The 18,492-nt window shown below is 40.7% G+C and overlaps 1 protein-coding gene across 5 annotated transcripts in view; it reads left to right on the top strand.

Annotated features, from left to right (window-relative positions):
• arhgap32b (Rho GTPase activating protein 32b) overlaps window positions 1-18,492 on the top strand; it is a 63,895-nt gene that overhangs the window by 3,477 nt on the left and 41,926 nt on the right. For 3 of the 5 annotated variants that reach the window (XM_029174247.3, XM_029174246.3, XM_029174244.3), the window contains exon 2: window positions 14,492-14,811. The exons of 1 other annotated variant lie outside the window; for it this stretch is intronic. In XM_029174247.3, the coding sequence (XP_029030080.1) occupies window positions 14,717-14,811 (95 nt within the window). In that variant the 5' untranslated portion in view covers window positions 14,492-14,716. The remainder of the gene's footprint in view (window positions 1-14,491; window positions 14,812-18,492) is intronic. One more of the 5 variants, XM_029174245.3, reaches the window with a different exon arrangement.

The raw sequence follows: 18,492 nt of genomic DNA, 5'->3' as shown, positions 1-18,492 counted from the left end.
TTTATGGCCCTGGTGCAATAAAAAATGTCACCAAATGGCGCCCCCTATAATTCACTTCAGACAAGCTCTGTGGGAGGGCTAGAAAGTAACAGAGTGAGTGGGTAACCTCCCAGAAGGTAGAAATAACAGAATGGGATCAGTTCACCAGTAATATGGACTTTGTGTGATGATATTTGAATGCGTATATTGTTTATTTATCTAGCAGTTAGCTTAGCATTTTTCATTCTTTGGCTCATAACTCACCACATGCGATAGCTAGCATGCTCTGGTGCATATCCTTAGATTCCTTTAGAGTAGAGCCTTCATTTGAGCCCTTGTTTTTGTGTGTTGCATAAAGTATCACAGCGGTAGGCCTATATGTGTGTCGCAAACTAGGCCAGGGCTGGCGATAATGCTAACTACATGCTAACGGTTTATTGTATAATATCTTTGTCTGTGTTTGATGTACATGAAGGACATGAAGGACTGCTGCTGTTTAATTTGATTTTAGGCATTTCTAAATTTGTGCATTTGTTTATCCTGTAAAAGTAAATAGGATGCCCGCTGTAAACATTACACAGATTATCCAAAAAGCTAAAATCAGATAGTTGCTGCCAAAAAGAAAAGAAACTAAACTAGCTGAGCAAAATATCCCATCATGCATTTTTTAAGGCAGAAATAATGAAAGTTGGATTGTACATGGATTAACAGCATCATAAGTCAGAATAAAGAGGATATGTGAAATCCTCTACTAACATTAGCTCATTGGATTGTATTTGGTGAGATGTTCCTGAGTCAGAGTTGTTGTGGTGATGGCATCAGTGCTGACAACTACAGTTCTGGTTGAAGTATGTGAACACCGGTGACCACTAACCTACTTTTAGTTCCACTTCGCAATCTTTAGCACATGTCGCCCTCCTCTTGCTCTATTGGTTTTTAGCCATCAGAGCTATCATTTTGAATGTAGAAGAAGTGGGACCGTGTGTGCAGGTGTTAATGCTGCAAGTTCTGCACAGTAGCGGAAATAAAAACATAAAAGTGGTCTGACATAAAGGTGGACATGAAGCGAAGTTTACCACTAAAGCGTCAGCAAAACAGGCAAAGGTCAAGGAGAAGACGATCTGACCCAGACAGTGTGTTCAGAAACTAATAGGAAGTCTCTACAATAAACCACCCACAGGTGTTGACGCTGAAGACTGGAGGATATTTGGGGACACACCGGTTCTTTGCGCAACAAGAATTAATATTAGGGTTGTTAAATAATTCACTGACCAAGAAGGCACTGATCTGGTACCAGCTTGGGCTGGCTGGCTGGGACCCTAGTGTGGTCAACAGTCGGATGTGCGCTGGTCGCGCAGCTAAGACCTGGCATCTCTATCAGATTCTATTATATTCTCTAACAGAGCTGTACACTATGTTTGCACCGTTTTGCTCATATACGTTTAATGATTGCTTATCGTTTTTTCTTCAGTGACTAATAATCGTTTTCACATGATTAACAGTTTCCCAGTTTCACCTCTTCATGTCGCTAAAGGACCAATAGCTGTAGAAAAGTACTTTAGCCAGCCAGCGAGCTACCATAGATCTGCGGATGTTTCTACTTTACGTAGTTTTTGATGCATCTGACCTGGGGTAGATTCGTGCTTACACCGGGTTTATGTGCGTATGTACCCTTCGTACATGAGGCCCCTGTACTGGCGTTTTCCTCTTCAGTATTTGCCCCATGGAGTGTGTGGGTGTGATGAAAGTGATGGGGGAATGTGTATGTACAGTATATTGGTAATTTTTGGTTCGATAATACAAATGTCAAAAAATGGAGTAGGTGAGAATGCTCACCAATGGTTTAGATATAGTTGAGAGTAGGGCTGCAACAAATTGAATAAATAAATAATAATCGATAACGGAAATTGATCAATAATGATTTGCCGTTATCGATTAGGCGGGCTGCTCATTTGACGGCTGCGCCATAATTTCTTCATATGAGCATTAAATATCAAACAAAGACATTAACATTAACCTGCAAGTCATACAAAGTTCAGCTGGTGGTTTGTAAATACTACAGGAGAAACACTGGTGTCCCGGATGTAGCAGCGGTGACAAACGCTGTTTATCGTCACGTGAAGACTCTTCATTAAGTGCTGCTGTGTTAAAAGTTACTTTGTTTCTTAATCTGTTCTGCAGCGAGCGTCCGCTGGCTGCGCATCATATCGTTCACTACACAGTGATGAACGACGCCACCACAGAACAGTGCAACTTAAACGGTGCAGACACTGTGTAACAGCAGCATTAAAATATGACAACGTGGTTTTTAGTGGTTGTCACTGTTTCCTCTGAGCCAAAAGGAGCCCAGGAGTCTGTGGAGTTTACACGTTCTCATGTGTCTTTTCTACCACAGTCAGGTTGACTGGAGCTGCTGCAGAGCTTCACATTGGAACAAAACTCTGCTTGCTTTGTTTATTTATATTTTGTATATAGAAGTTTTATTATTCAATCGCTGGATCTTGTGTTTGTTCAAGATTTAAAGAGTCAAAATCAAAATTTAATTAAAAAAATCCCTGATAAGGCATTTCTAGTAAGCAAAACATCAATATTTTATTTTTTTATCAGATTAATTCAATTAATTGATTAAATAATAATCCACAGATGAATTGATTATAAAAATAATCGTTAGTTGCAGCCCTAGTTCAGAGTGCATGTGGCGTAAGATAAAGGTGGGCAAGCTCTTCTGCTTGTTTTACAATCGGATATGTGTGTCCTTCTAGACGAATGAGCTGTGCACTAAATTGAGCAGACAGGAAGGAGAGGTGAGTAGAGTAGACCGTTTCAGCCGCATTATTTTACTTCGTGTCCTTGTTATGTCATCTATCCATTCGTCTGCCTTTAGTGCTTCTTGTTTGCCTCCTGCTGTAGCCTGGTTTACTTTTTTCCAGGCCTTGCTCCTGGATGCTATGCAGCCCAAGGCATCAGACACCAAAGGCCCAGCGAGGCAAAACCCTGAAGCACTGTTGTCTCGTGGTTCACACTAAGCTGGTCACCCACTTTCCACACACACACACTCTCCCACTTCTCCATTCCACTAATTAGGTTGGGATGTCATGTTGTCACAGTGCATTAAGGTCACATTCATGTATCGCGTTTCAGCAAGCTGTCTGTCACTACTTTATTGGTATAACAAACACACCCATATTCTTTAATTTTACTGACATATTTTTGTATTGGTAGTAATTGCTGAGTATGAGTTCCAATTACTTTCGTTACATTACTAATTTCATAAATGTCATTATTACTTTAGGAACAAAGACTGACTGACTGAACTTGTTCACATGTATAGTCTATATCATCCTACAACTACATCATCTTATTCAACAATGAGGCCGGCATTTGCATATACAGATACAGTCGTGACCAAAAGTTTGAGAATTATATAAATATTGGAAATGGGAAAAGTTGCTGCTTAAGCTTTCATAATAGCAATTTGTGTGATCAGATGAATTGCATAGTCCTGCTTTGCCATTCAAATTTACTTAATCCCAAAAACATTCCACTGCATTTCATTGCTGTCATTAAAGGACCTGCTGAGATCATTTCAGAATCATCTTGTTAACTCAGGTGAGAATGTTGACAAGCACAAGGCTGGAGATCATTATGTCAGGCTGATTGGGTTAGAATGGCAGACTGTTAAAAGACCTGCAAAAGAAACGCATGCAACCGTAATTGCGTTACATAAAAATGGCTTCACAGGCAAGCATATTGTGGCTACTAAGATTGCACCTAAATCAACAATTTATAGGAACTTCAAGGAAAGAGGTTCAATTCTTGTTAAAAAGACTTTAGGGCATCCAAGAAAATCCAGCAAGCACCAGAATCGTCTCCTAAAGAGGATTCAGCTGCAGTCACCAGTGCAGAGCTTGCTCAGGAATGGCAGCAGGCAGATGTAAGCGCATCTGCACGAACAGTGAGGCAAAGACTTTTGGAAGATGGCCATGTGTCAAGAAGGGCAACAAAGAAGCCACTTCTCTCCAAAAAAATATCAGGGACAGATTGATCTTCTGTAAAAAGTATGGCGAATGTCCTGCTGAGGACTAGGGCAAAGTCATATTCACAGATAAAGCCTCGTGATTGAGAGCATGCCCAGTCGAATTGCACAGGTCCTTAAAAAGAAGGGCTGCAAATACTGACTTTTTGCATAAATGTCATGTAATTGTCAAACATATGAAGAACTTGTAATTATATTTCAGTACATCACAGAAACAACTGAAACAAGGATCTAAAAGCAGTTGAGCACCATATGTTTCACTTTGAAAACTTATATAAGTAATACACAATACATCTACAACACAGCAGATACAGTTCCTTCACTCTGGGGGGAAAAAGTCAAGATAGGCACAGTTTAGAGCACAGTTATGGTCTTTCTCAAACTTCCCCCTTATGTCCGCTGTCTGTTTCATACGATACTACTTAACACGACATGACCCGACTTTATTTACCCCATAATGGGGAACTTTTGTTTGCAGCAGCCATAGACAGTTATCAAAAACAGCACGAAAGAACAAAAACATTACCTAAAAGTGACTCCGGCTGTTTGACGCAGTGTTGCGTTGCCCAGGTTGCGGGTTCGAAAACCCTCGGAGGGTTTGCATCAGGAAGGGCATCTGGCGTAAATACAAAAACCAAGCATGCGAAACAATCGCTGTGGCAACCACTGACAGGATACCGCTACCGTTTACCTAAAACTGTGGAAAAGATACCGTGCAAAGACTAACTGTGCAGGATGTTGTGCATGTTTAAAGAAACAAATCAAACATGGATGAATGGTGGGAAACATGAGATATTGCACATCTTAAAACACAAAAATACGAACATTTCAGAGATACACACGGTGAAAGTGTGAAATAATTGCACATGTTTTGTTAGAGGAAAAAATATGCCATTCATGGCAATTATTATCGCTATTAAGCAAGCAACCTCAATGAGGTAAACACATTCTAGTAGTAGATGTCAGACATTAGGCAAAACTGAAAAAATTGTCAAATTTGAGTTTTAGTTTTCATCTCTGCACTGAACCACTGTGCAGGACCTGAGACACAGAGGAAAGAGGAGAGGGGGACTGTAAACATCACCAGTCAAGAAGCTGCCATAACTATTTGTCACGTTTTCTAGGAAATTAAGAGTGGGCTTAGGACTGAGGAGGGGTCAGTTATGTAAATTATATTTCAATTCACACATTTTTAATTGCATTGGACCTTACTACCAGAGTCTTTTCTGATTGCTTAGTGGCTTTCACAAACATTTTTTCTATTCAACTGTAAATATGCACACTAAAATAGGTTCACTAACAACAGTTATCATTGTTTGCAGTTGCTTGATCTTTAGATAATGATGGTATTGTTTCCTTCAGTGTGCATCGGAGACGCCTGATCTTTGTTTGTATACTTTCCAATTCTGGTTGAGCAGCCGTGGATTTCATTGTGACAAAAGGGCAGCAGGGGTTGGCAGCAGTCAGAGATTTTACTTCTTCATCATGTAACTGTCTGTCTGGGAGGTGAAACACATTGTCCCTCCATCTCATATTCTATGATGGGACATTTCACTCAGCAAGTGTTGATAATGCTCAATGCATTCTTGATGAAACAGGCAGAGCAAGAACACTTCCAGGTGTTTGATCTGTACTTGGCTGCATGTGTACTTTTAGGTCATCACTTGGGCTTTGGCTGATGACGTTTCACAAAGTCGCAAGAAAAGTACACATCGATATTTTCTTACATCACAACTGGGAATTAAAGTGCCATGAGAAGAAGAGTGGTTAAGTTGTCTAAAAAGTCTGCCTGGCTCTAATCTAATGCAATTTCTTGGCAGGCAGTATTTATTTTAGGAAGGTGACCTGAATTAAGAAGGCCACTTTTTTGACATCTGGTCTCCAGTGGCTGAAGACAGACTTTGGAGAAGGTGGTGAAGGTTTTGTCTTGACTTTGTGCTCAGACAGCTAACCGCCGCCTGGCTGACTCTAGTGGCATTATGTGAAATTTGATATGCAATGGTGTCCCATTGATCACATCTGGACCGTATTGCAATACTGTATAATACTCAAATTAACAGCTGAAAAAAATGCAACAAACGGTATAAACAATCGTCCTATTTCTTAAGTAGTTACACACCAGTGTCTCCCATAATATTTGATTTGTGTTTGGATTGATTCTCATTTTTAAGCTTTATAACAGCATGTGATGCTTGTCTGTAATGGTGCTAATGTCGATTAACAGCCTGCCTTGTCATGACCCATTCCTGTTAGGCAACAAAATTACCATCTGAAATAAGGCTAGAATCAAGGTCAGTGCCTGTCAGTGTGCTCAGTATTGTGCTTGTTTACTCAGGTTGTCAGGCGGCTTCAGAACAACACTTCAGGGTTCCTTTGTATATTAGGCAACATACTGTAGTGTAAGTGTTGTGTATAGGAGTTTCATGCATTTTTACATGGAGGTAGTTTTTCCGCATACAGCTCAGTTTTAGGCCCTAAACGCGGCAGTTCCATTCACACATTGAGAGCCATGCAGAGGCTGTTTAGCAAATTTTTGCATCTGTGTGTGTCATCTTAAAACTTTCTAAAATGCAGTTAAATCATAATTATTAGAGCTGCTATTACATGAAATAGAGTTAACCTTCGCTCAGCGTAACCCCCAATATGTCACATGTTCACCAGGGACACATATTAGATTACTTGCTTGTTTTAGTCCTTCAGGCATTGTTTGTAGTTTTGATGGTTCTGTAATCGGTACTAGAGTCAGAGCAGTCACTTTTTCATCACCCTCCAGTTCCTCTTAACTTAAAGAAAAACTAGGAAAACGGAACAAAAACAAGTATGTTATCTGCAGTCCCTCCTCTTTGATTTGAATAGTTCTGTTTATTGCGGTCTTGCGGTCTTATGCTACACTGTGGTGGTTTTTAGAGAATCATTTATTTGGGTTTTTAAACGCTGCAAAGGAGGAGTTCTACATATTTATGAGATTCTATATTTTTCTAAAAAGGTCTGAGCTTCCTGTGGCCATGCACAGCAGTGGCATTAATTATGTATGAAAAGAAACCGTAGAAAGAGCTGTTAATGGAGCTCATCCTTATTGCCCACCAGAGATTATTTAGGAAGCTTTATTAATACACAGCGTTTGACAGGCGTAGGACTGTAATTAGTTTGGAGGGATGGCACATACATAATTGTTATTAAAAGTCACAGAGTTGGGGACGTTAAGCTGTTTTAAATTGAAAGAGGGTGTATGAAGTCCATTTTTATGCTATAATAAACTCACAAATAGAAATTTGCTGTGACTTGCAACAAATTAAGTGCTGTAACAAAGATTGGGTACTTTCTAAGTCAAATTACAAACTGTCATTGTACAGCACATGCATAGCCACAGTATTGTTCAGTCCTTTTTGACAGGACAACTAAGACTAAAAGCGCACTCACGTGTTGTTCATATATAAATAAATAAATATTTAGGCACAATTAAAGTCTTTATGTCAAAATGAAGGCCCCTATTAAAAGCCATGCGTTTAAAATCGGTCACAGTGACAAACCATATGTTTGTTATACTATATGATTTTGAGAGTAAAAACTGAATCCTTCCTTCCTTTCTCTTTTTGACTATTTTCACTGATTTGAGAAATAACAGAACTGGCGCAACAGGTGGGTTACAGGCGTGAAGGCTGTCCAAGTGAGAGCCACACTCACCCCCTGCCTCTTTTGAACTTTGACCTAACTGAAGGCTGACTCCACTGAAGCATGTCCGACGCGACATGCGTTCACGTCAGTTATACTATGCCCAAATTCACGTGTCCCTCTGTGTAGTCATTGTCAGCTGCTGGGGTAAGAAGCTTTTCACATAGACCCATAGCCAGAGTTGAAACAAACCATTCAAGGTCAGTTTGAAAACCCTCAATGGATTGTCTGATGCCAAATGGTGAAATATATGTGGAGCAGCAACCTCATTCATCCATCGCCGTCAGCTTTGGATTTGTTCAAGAGGTGACTGAAGGTAGGTCACCCATGTTTTCACTCTTAAAAACTCATAATTACTAATTTGATGAGTATTTGCAAGTGTTCACAGTGGATTTGTTTAAACATATGACCTAAAGAGATGATACTTGAGGACATTCAAATATTGGTGGCACATTCTTATCCAACCAAAGATGCATGTCAATACAGTGTCGGTGTCAACACAAATGAGCATGTCATGTTCATTTATCATTAATTTTACAATTAATGTGATCTACTACAACCCCACACTCTTAACTGGTGTCGTGCTCATTGAGATTTATATGTATCTGTGTTACTTAGTGATTTGAATGAAGCGCCAGCGTCTGGGATTAATTGACTAAAACCATCACCCGACAAATGGTGGGCTTTATCTTTTTTGATGTGGAAGGCTTGTCAGTAATGTACATTTGCTGATAGAGCAGCACCAGCAAGTCATCCTTGCCTCTCCTATCAAAGCGTGATAGGAAGTTAATGACTGCAAGCCCAGTGAGCCATGGGTTGATGTTCGCATGCCTTTCTGTTGTTGCAAGAGGCAACTGACGGGACAGCTGCCACTGCAGCTGCAGAACGAAGCATCCCTCATCCGTTGCTTATGTATGTTAGTGGCGATGAGTCAGCATGCCGTGCTCACCTCTCCACAGTGGTGGTGACACACCTCAGACGTACTGCAGAGGCCATAAAGAATCAAACGCAATGCCCGGGTCTCTGGAAACAAGCTGATAAGACAGAGAGCATGGAGCAGTAACTTTAAAGTGCCATGTGATCAGAGTGTACAGCTGCTGCCAAGTCAACATTGCAATTAAAATAATAGTTTCCAGTAAGGCTGTGGAGTGGATGCAGGATGATAAGTCTGTATGAATAATTCCGACTGTGCATACACAGCAGCTCTGGTATTTCTACTATTCCATTTGATGCTTACAGCCATTAAGTGGCATTCTGAATAACACAGTTTGTCAACATGAGCTTATCATTCACGAACCGATTTCTGTTCCCCTTTATTGCCAAGTTGTTAAATGGTTATTTATTTCCCAGTATGGACTGTATCATCACACAACATGCACTGTATTCTGTCAGACCCGTTTGACCTATGCATCTTATTAGCAAACATTGACACTGTGGGCACATCTCCCTCTCAGTTTTGTTTTTCCAAGCAGCGAGAGCACTACTGTTTGTGTGATAAGATGATTGTGCACTCTGCATTATACAGCAAACAGGATGTGCTGCTGGTTACTGCAACCTAGGCAGGCTGTGGCCTATTTATTAGTAAGCGTCATTTATTAGTTAGTCACACCTGAGATGGGCAGATGGGAGTTTATGCGACACTCTTGATCATCATCGTGTAGCTCTTGGTCCTACGTGTTCGTGAGATCTGTAAAAGGGTCTATTAAGACTCTACCTCAATAATAACGCTTGCTGTTTTTACATGCATGCATTCATCAACCACTCAGATTCATGTCCTGTTGATTTCTTTCCGAGGTAGGGTTTAGTTTGCACAGTCTCATTGTTGCTCCACGGTTTCATTTTTCCACATGCCTCTTCTTTTTCAAACACACCACTTTACATCCTCTTGCATGACTTTGTGTGATTGTGAGGAATTCAGTGGAGGCAGCCAGTCAAAGGAGTGTCCATTGCAGGGGCCAGTATTTCAGAGACTGTCCAGTATCCCATTTCTGGTAATTGAGTTGTGTTTGGCCTAATTAGATGAAGTTGTTTACATGGCAATTGAAATAGCCAATCTGCTACCTTAATGCAGTTGTAGCTACATCATTAGATTGCATGTAAATGTACTTAGTGTCACTTCTGTCTCCAAGCTAACTCGATTTTCAATTAAATAATGATTTAGATTCACATCTCACCTTCAATTATATTATCTTCTCTTCTGAATTGCTGAACATGTGCAGTGAGTGAGCCGCTGAGTGGGAGCCTTATCAGACGTTTGCTTGCTAATTACCAGGAAATGTTTTGTTTCTCAAGCTTTAAAAAATTCAAGGTTAAAGATTCAAGGTCATTCATCTACTGTCTTGTACTTAGACTGCTAAATACTTTAGTTTTTGTTCTGCTCATGCAAGCCAAGTGACTCGTACCTTCCTTTTTTTTTAGGTTGGTGCATCCTGACAGTTGTGTATTAACCAAGGTCTATATGATTTAATTAAATGTTTAGCTTCACAGTTGTGCATAAAAAAATATGATTTATTAGAATTATGAATCATGTTTTCACCTATTAAACTGGATATAGAGTACTTATTTGAGTCATTTCTTTAATGATTAATAAATATTAAACATTATACAACACATATTTTCAAGGTATACAGAACACAGATGACCAAAACCAAAAGTACTAAAATCTCCCAGTACCTCAGTACCTCCCAGTACCTCAGTGTTTAATCATAACATTGTAAGTTGCTTGGAGTTTCTGTTGCAGCTGTGAGTCAATTAATATTTTCTGTAGACAGATGAACGAAGCCTCCAACCATTCAGTAGAGTCACATAGACTGACATGAGAAATGTCTGCAGTGTTTCCCCTAGGTTCATGGCTTTGGGGGGGTGGGTTAGGGTTTGCGGCAAAAGACTAACACAAACACTTGTTAATCATAGTGTTTAGGTTTCTTTTAATTGCAGTATAACAATATATTATAACTTCTGAAAACAATTACTGTACGGTAACTTAACTGTACACTAAACTAAACACTAACCATCAGAATTATTGAAGAAAATTTAAAAAAAAAAGGTTATTAAAAAAAAAAAGTTTAACAATTGCCCTGAGAGCCAAACTGGGTCAAAACCATTCAGTGTTGGCTAGGACATGCAGCACGTGGGCCCTTTTCTCTACTTTGACTCGGAGTAGGAGACGTATACCGGCTGCTGAAGCAGCAGAACAAGTGATTAAGCGTTTAAAAAACGAAGATATTTTTGCCTGCTTTTCAGGCTGATGCTACAATTGTAAACACGCAAACATGGAGACAGAAATTACATGTCATGGTATAAAACAACATAAGGCTATTTAGTTAAATCAAAATAGATATAATGGTAGGGGAAACACTGGTCTATTAAGAATACCTATTGTTGAGTATTAAATGCTGATGAATGTGACTACTAACTGATGTCATCTTAATCTGCTGATTTATTTGTGTCTTTACAATCCACAAGACTTTTTTTGCAGAGAAACCAACCAACAGTGCACTAAACTTAGGAGTCAGCTCAGAAATTGTCTTTCAACATGAATCTGCAGCCCTGCAAAAATAGATTCAACTAGTAAAGCTAGTAAACCACAGAAATGAATTATATGTGCCAGGGAGGTCTCACTGTAATCAAAAGATGCTTCAAGATTTGAACCTGATTGAAAGAAACAAACCTATGAAGAAGAACCTCAGATCTTGTTTCGACATGGTCTCAGCTCCCTCTCTGTACTGTTACAGTTGCAACCTGTGTGCTCCGGCTCTGGTTCTTTCATGTGGTAAATTACGTTTGTAGTTGCAAACTCCCATGGTGATTGCTTCTAGATGCAACAAAACACGCTTTGCAAGCTGCCATCTGCTGTTCCCATCAGGAAAAATGACACAGCTACACACTGCTGACATCCAGCCAGGCTTGGTTGCACGCTGGACAACAGTGTCGCAAACTCTGGGGAAAGTTCCATATTGTTGCTTGGTGACTCAAGAAAAGGCTGAGTGCTCCAGAAGAGTGTAGGTGATTTCATCCAGCGATCTGCATATCAATAAGATTTAATTGAAGTGCAGTTACTACGCTGTAGTCACGGCAGAGGCAGTTCTTTCCTAATAAACCTGTTTTCAAATTTAGACTAGGTGACATACTTTAGTACCTCTGTGCCTCTACCCTGACTGATATTTGGGGTCATCCATGATGTAGTAGCAAGTTTTCTATATAGAGTTTAATCTCCTCTAAACTAGGGCTGTGTTTTCTCTTCAGATCGGCCATTTTTATCATTTGTACGGGTTGTGCTGCATCAGGCATCCATGGAACACTTACCCTGCTCCTCCCCACTCGCCTGCTCTCCATGCACAAATTCACTTCCTCTTTTCACTAATACACACGATTCACTCCCTCCACACGCAATAACCAGAGAATTTCACACCCACAGCATAGACACGCACGCTCACTAAATGTCAGCAAGGTTGAGCGCTTGTCCTTGTACAAATCTTTCCAATAGACTGAGGACAATTTTGCTGCTCCCAAATTTGTGTGTGTGGGAGTGTGATTTAAGGACAAAAACCCCACTTTGTTCTGATGTACCAGTCAGATCCAGACCTTGTTAATTCAGGGCAGTTATTGTTAAGGTGTTGTCCTGTTTTCCTTTGTTGTTACTTTTCTCAAGCTGAGGTTTCTCTCTCCTAAGCTTACTTCTTGTGTCTTTTGTTTGGAGAGACATTTAGGATGTTCTGGTGATTAGTTGATGGATTTGTCTTTTTTATGGATGTATAAACAGTTCTGTCCTCTGCTGTGCTTTTTTCCTTGGGTCCTCACCACTACCAGGGATTCGTTCGGCCATTTTGTGGCAGAGCTTTACAAAGAGAGCCTACATCTTTACATGGCCATGGGACGCTGTATGCAGGGTACCACTAAACACGCACTATATAAACTAGAACGATTCCATATTAAACTGTTGCATTGTCAAATCTTATGAACAGTTACTATATAAACTTGAAGCAGTTCACACACTTGAGAGGCTGCTATTTTGACCTTATACCTTAAGGTTATACCTTTTAAAATAGGGTCTTGATGTTATTTACCAAAAGAATTGTCCTCTGAAGCCTCAACATTGATAGTAATTGTCTGCTATTGTACGTTGGTTTAAAATTGTTTGTAGGGCATTCGCCCATCAGTTGGTAGTGTCTCCATCGTGGCAGAATTAAGGTGATACATTTGTTTGTGATTACTCTGCATTAAGGCCTAATCCCTCATGATTTACTTTTACAATGTAGATCCCTGAAACGCTTGTTTTTTGCATTTTCAAATATTTTCAGCGTTTCACAGAAATTCCTGGTACAATCTTTTGAACGTGACAAAAGATAAATGGTATTTACTGCATCCTCCCTTTATGCGTGCTGCTTGCTTTTTTTTGTAAAGTGCTCATCACAGAGGAGGAGGATTACGTATGCGCACTAATTCTGCCTCTGAGGTAGAACCAGCTGCTTCAGTGTGGTTTGTGAGAATCCTCTCCTCCCACGCATTCTCTTCCTGCACGTCCCCACCCCTCCCACCTTCGTTCATCCCTCTCTTGGCATCATTCTCCTGAGATTACCACACACAGTCATTGACTGCCACCAAAAAAAAACCTAATCAGGCTGGGCAGTCTTTAATGGGTCGTGTCTGCTGGAGTGCTCCTGCCCTCCATTTCCATCAGCATTGGGATTTTGGTTTGTCATGTGATATAGTTTTATAGTGGCACCCAAGGCTGGGTGCCTGTTTTCATAGTAGATACACTGATTTAGTGTTAAATAATAATGTTAAAATAATGTTAGTCACAATAAATGCATTTTGAATGTAAGACTAAATATTATGACACAAATGTTCATAAAAGCAATAACCCACACAAAAGATTGACTGCAGTTTTTAGTTATCATTATGTGACATTCCTCAAACTAATAATGATAATAACTACTAAACCAAAGAAGAGATAATAATGACACAATGAAAACAATGGTGCATGACTGATGTTAAACCAAGCCTGGTAGTTCAGGTTCATGTGTGTCTGTGTTGTAACCACCCAATAATAATTCACTAAGGGTCATCCTAGCATATATAGGCATTCACCCGGGAGAGGTGCTCTGAAGCTTGCATTTTGTCATTGCAATGTCACATTCTTTAGATGTTATTAAAGAGCTTTGCACCAAAAGGTGAGGCGACTTAAATAACTGAGATAATAATGCTTGAAACAACAATAAGCAGCATCTTTGCAGAACATTATTATGCTCTGGCGACTTCATTGGGGAATTTCTGGAAACAGATAAGTAATATTAACACAATTATCATATACAGGCAAGCATAGTCGCAAAATTGAAGGTTCGGAGCCTGAAGCCTGGCAATGTAGTTAATGAAGTCTGACGTTTCAACAGCAACACTGACACTTTGCCTGTGTTTATAGCATCATCATAGCTCATGCTTTTCAGATTGGATCCAGTTAGTGAGGTGGCTTATGAAAACACAAAAGGAGTGACTGGAATAAATTGGGTTTGACCAACTTGTGGGTTGAAGACGGAGACCACGGCCACCACAGCATAGCAGAGCAGCCACTGTTGGTGTTTGACTGTTGATTCTCACTGGAGCGTGTGTGTGTGCGTGTTAACAATGGAATCCTGCCTGCAGAGCTCCATCGCAGTGACTTTTCTGATCTAAAGACTGCACACACACACACACACACAAAATTAATGATTGTCTTCTCCTCTCCCTGCTGTTCTTTCATCTTCCCATGTCAATCTTCTTGCTGATTCTCTCTTTTTTTCTCATCTTTGCACATCTTTTTCACAGTCCTGTTCTGTCATTATTGGCCACATTTCTGTCTCCCTTTTTCTTTTTTTCCTCCTCATCATCCTCTCTCCTTTTTGCACTTGTGATTTCTTTTTATCTCATTCGTGTTTCTCCCTCCTGATCTACTTCTTTACATCCTCCTCTCCCCTCCTTCCTCCTCCCTCCCTCCCCCTCCCCTCCCTCTTTGCTTCTCTGGCAGGCTGCTCATTGCAGTGAGTCAGTATCATGGAGGCAGGCAGCGGGGCTGCCGCAGCGGTGGGGAGTGCAGCACTAGGACTGCTGGGAGTCACAGCTACATCCAGCCATGACATCTTGGACAGGTAAGACTGGGGCACCCACCCCTAGGAAACGATGACCCCAAACATTTGTCACTTGAGTGAAGAGAGGAGAGAGTGTTTGCAAGGGGAAGGACCACACCTTAGCTGGTGTTATGGTGTCATCCTAGTTTGTTTATAGTAAGAGAGTGTGTGTGCGCGTGTGTGCGCGTGTGTGTGCGTGTGTGTGCGTGTGTGTGCGCGCGTGTGTGTGTGCGCGCGTGTGTGTGTGCGCGCGTGTGTGTGTGCGCGCGTGTGTGTGCGCGCGTGTGTGTGTGCGCGCGTGTGTGTGTGCGCGCGTGTGCGCGTGCGCGTGTGTGCGCGCGTGCACGTGCGTGTGCGTGCGTGTGCGTGCGTGTCCACCCTCAAAGCCCCTTAAGGTCTCTGCATGTGTCTCTACCTCGGTTTCGTTACACCTAGTGTGTGTGAAGCAAATGCCCAGTGTAGTTTGTGTCTGTTGCAGCGGAAGTGTAGTGTGCGTCCATGGTAGAAAGGGGTGTTACTTGGCTTTCTCCATGCCTCAAGGAGGAATGACACAAGGGTTTGGTTTGCGCATGCAGAAGAGGAGGGGGGTGGCATTGGCAGACGTGCCTGTGATAAAGCTGAGCCAATAGGGCGAGTTTGCACAGTCACCACCCAAGCTCTATTTAACCACCACCCACACCCATCAAACCATAGCAACTAGGTGACTACCATCACTGTCACTGCTGGAAAGCCCTCGCTGATATTACCTTCATTCCCAGGCCCTGTGACCACGACCGACGGAATGAGCGTATCTGCTTTCAGCTGGTTATGTCATTCCTACAGCTGTACACCCACATGACCACGCACACACACATTCTAGCAAAACATCTATGTATGTAGTCTATCCTTCACAGGGATGTTTTAGGACAAACATTGCTGCAGAGCATGAGGGTGATAAACACGCAGGACACTCTAGGCCCAAATTTGTGCTTTTCATGTTCTCATGTCACACATGTACTTTTATAAAGTTGAATTTTCATGTTACATGCTTAAGATCAATGTGTGTTTGTATGCTTGCTTGAATACAAAACAACAAAGACAATTTAACACTAATCCTTTTTTTACATTCCTATAATCTTTTAATTTTGGATCTAGAAAAAAATCTTAACCATTAATAAGCATAACAATGATACCTCACTGCATGTCTCCCTGTTGATGGCAAAGGCTAATCATTCAGCAGGAGCTGTTGTGATATTGCTCATATCCTCTATTACAGTTGTTACAGTCTCTGCCAAAGGTATATCTAATCTCCAACACCTTCTGGGGATCTCCTCTGGCACATTCTACAATCAGAGATGGAAATTAGGGCCATGAGTCATCTTGCTGTCATTCTCTTACTATTTCTGTTAGTCACCATTCACACTGTGGCTGATATACTTTCATAAGCTGTCATGCAGAAACACTGAAATCTAGATCTGCACGTAGAATTGTTCTTGTGCTATCTAAACAGGTAGGCAGCCATTTCTCTCTGCTGCATTACTGCTAAGGCAGCATCATGTAGATTTCTTCCCACTGCAGGATTACTGGGGTGCATATGTCCCTGGCTATGCACATGTGTGCATCTATTTGTATCGGCTGTACTGTACATAATCTGTATATTATCAACCTTTTTTTTTGTTTGGGTGTGGGGGATTACAGTAAAGGCTGCTCAGCTTCTCCACCTGCCCTACTCACACCACTCCTCTTGTCCTGAACATGGTCTAAATCCTGCACCAGGGTTACCATGGCAGCAGCAGCTTAGCATACATTAGACTGTAGCCTGATATTACTAGTAAGAGTGACTGTGTGAAAGGAAGACCTGAGATGGGGAGGAAGGTAAAGAAAAGCAGATGATGCTTGTTTCCCGTATTCTGAACTGTTTTGAAAAAGATGCATGCATCAGACAGATCATTTTTTGTTGGTTTGGTTATGGCTACTGTTTTAGAAAAGTTGTCTGAACAGGGGACTCAACTGCAGATTAGAGTACCACAGTACCACAGTAAAAGCGTGTCCAGTTTGTGATTTCCTAATGAAGCTTGCTTAACTTAGTGTGGCACACCAAACACGTGTCTGTTTTTGTAGTAGGTCGCTATCTTGACTGAACAAGCTTCTCCTCAGGTAGTCACATTGGTTGTAGTCGCATTAGTTAGACAAGGTTAGTCCTACTAAACCTGTGACTTATATAATGTCTTGTGTGGATAGAGAGCATGCAGAGGTCTGAGATAACAACCATCGTCATGTCATTTTTTTTTCAGCTCAATATGACATAGCAAACAGATGGGCAGAGTGTTTAAAGGTATGTAGGCATTTTATCAGGCAGGGAGAGTCCCTTTATTCAGTTGCATTATGGGAGTTGTAATGTTATGCACAAAGTCTGCAAGTCTGCATAGTAATTATTAAAAATAAAAATGTTTAAGTGCAAATTATAAAATTTCCATTACAGTAATAACTCATTTGATCTATATTGTTAATGTCATCTTTCCCAGCCTTTAAAACACAATTACACTTTGATCGGTTTGCACCAAATTACTGAGGACTCTTTCAATTAGAACCTCCTGGCTAACGTAATTAGACAAAAACCCCTTTCCAAAAGAAAGATGCTCTTTGATAGAAATATACTGGTCTGATTTTGACTGTGTACATGTAAACTCCGCTGTATCGTGGCTATAACCTGGCTTTTGTTTTCTTTTGACTCAGGGTATAAATGACCAGTTTCAGTCTTAAGCTTAAATGCTTAGTTTAAAGAGGTATACTTATAATGGCACAAAAATCTAACATTATCACCATCACTTAGCATTTATATAGTATTTTTCATCATTATCACTCTATGGTATGCTGACTACTTTCATAGGGTCATGTACTGAACATGATCATGATCATGAACATTAGATTGGTTACTTACAGGTTTTTGATGTTTTGCCTTTGTACCATTCGGTGAACAGGTACTATTAGAGCCGTCCATTAGACCCAAGCGTAAAATCCATCCACCCACTGACCAGAGGAATGCTTTTTTTATTAGCTGACAGTAACAGTTCTGGAGACATTGAGGGATATTTCAGTTTAGCAGGACTGGTTGGCTGAGCTGTGCTGCAGATTTTACATCTGGAGCACCACCACTGTGCCAGATCAGGTTACTCGGGTAGAGTTTCCCATTGTCTCGGCCACAACAGTCCATTATTTTAATGGTTTAAATATCTGAGTTTTAGAACTAAATAGAAAAAAACCAACTACTAGACAGTGGAGTCCTGTCTTGTCTGCTCTGCCATATGTAAGATGGATAAACTGCCTCAGTGGGATAGGAGCTGAACTGCTGGCCAACTGGAGAGACATCTAGCCAGTGGATGGCATCCAAAACATGCATACGCTGAAAATCCCGTGCTTTGCCTACTAATGTCTTCCTCCATGTTTTTTTTCCTTCTCTCTGTTTATTGCTGCTTTTTGTTTTTAAAGGTCTGCTCATTTTGCAGCTGAAATGAGCCATGCATGTGTTGCACAATAGATCAGGCTTTTTATTATGTAGTTGGGACATGAGTCATATCTTACTGTATTTACTCAGACTCATCTCAATAGAAGTTTATTTTACGGCTAAATAGTTTAGTAAAATATTTATTTAGTGTAATTATATGATCATCTATGATCATTTTAAATTCAAAATAGATTGTATAATATATATTATATAGTACT

Source organism: Betta splendens, chromosome 14 (assembly GCF_900634795.4).
Source record: "Betta splendens chromosome 14, fBetSpl5.4, whole genome shotgun sequence".
In the NCBI taxonomy this organism is placed as follows: Eukaryota; Metazoa; Chordata; class Actinopteri; order Anabantiformes; family Osphronemidae; genus Betta; species Betta splendens.
This window is presented reverse-complemented; position numbering and strand designations above follow the sequence as displayed.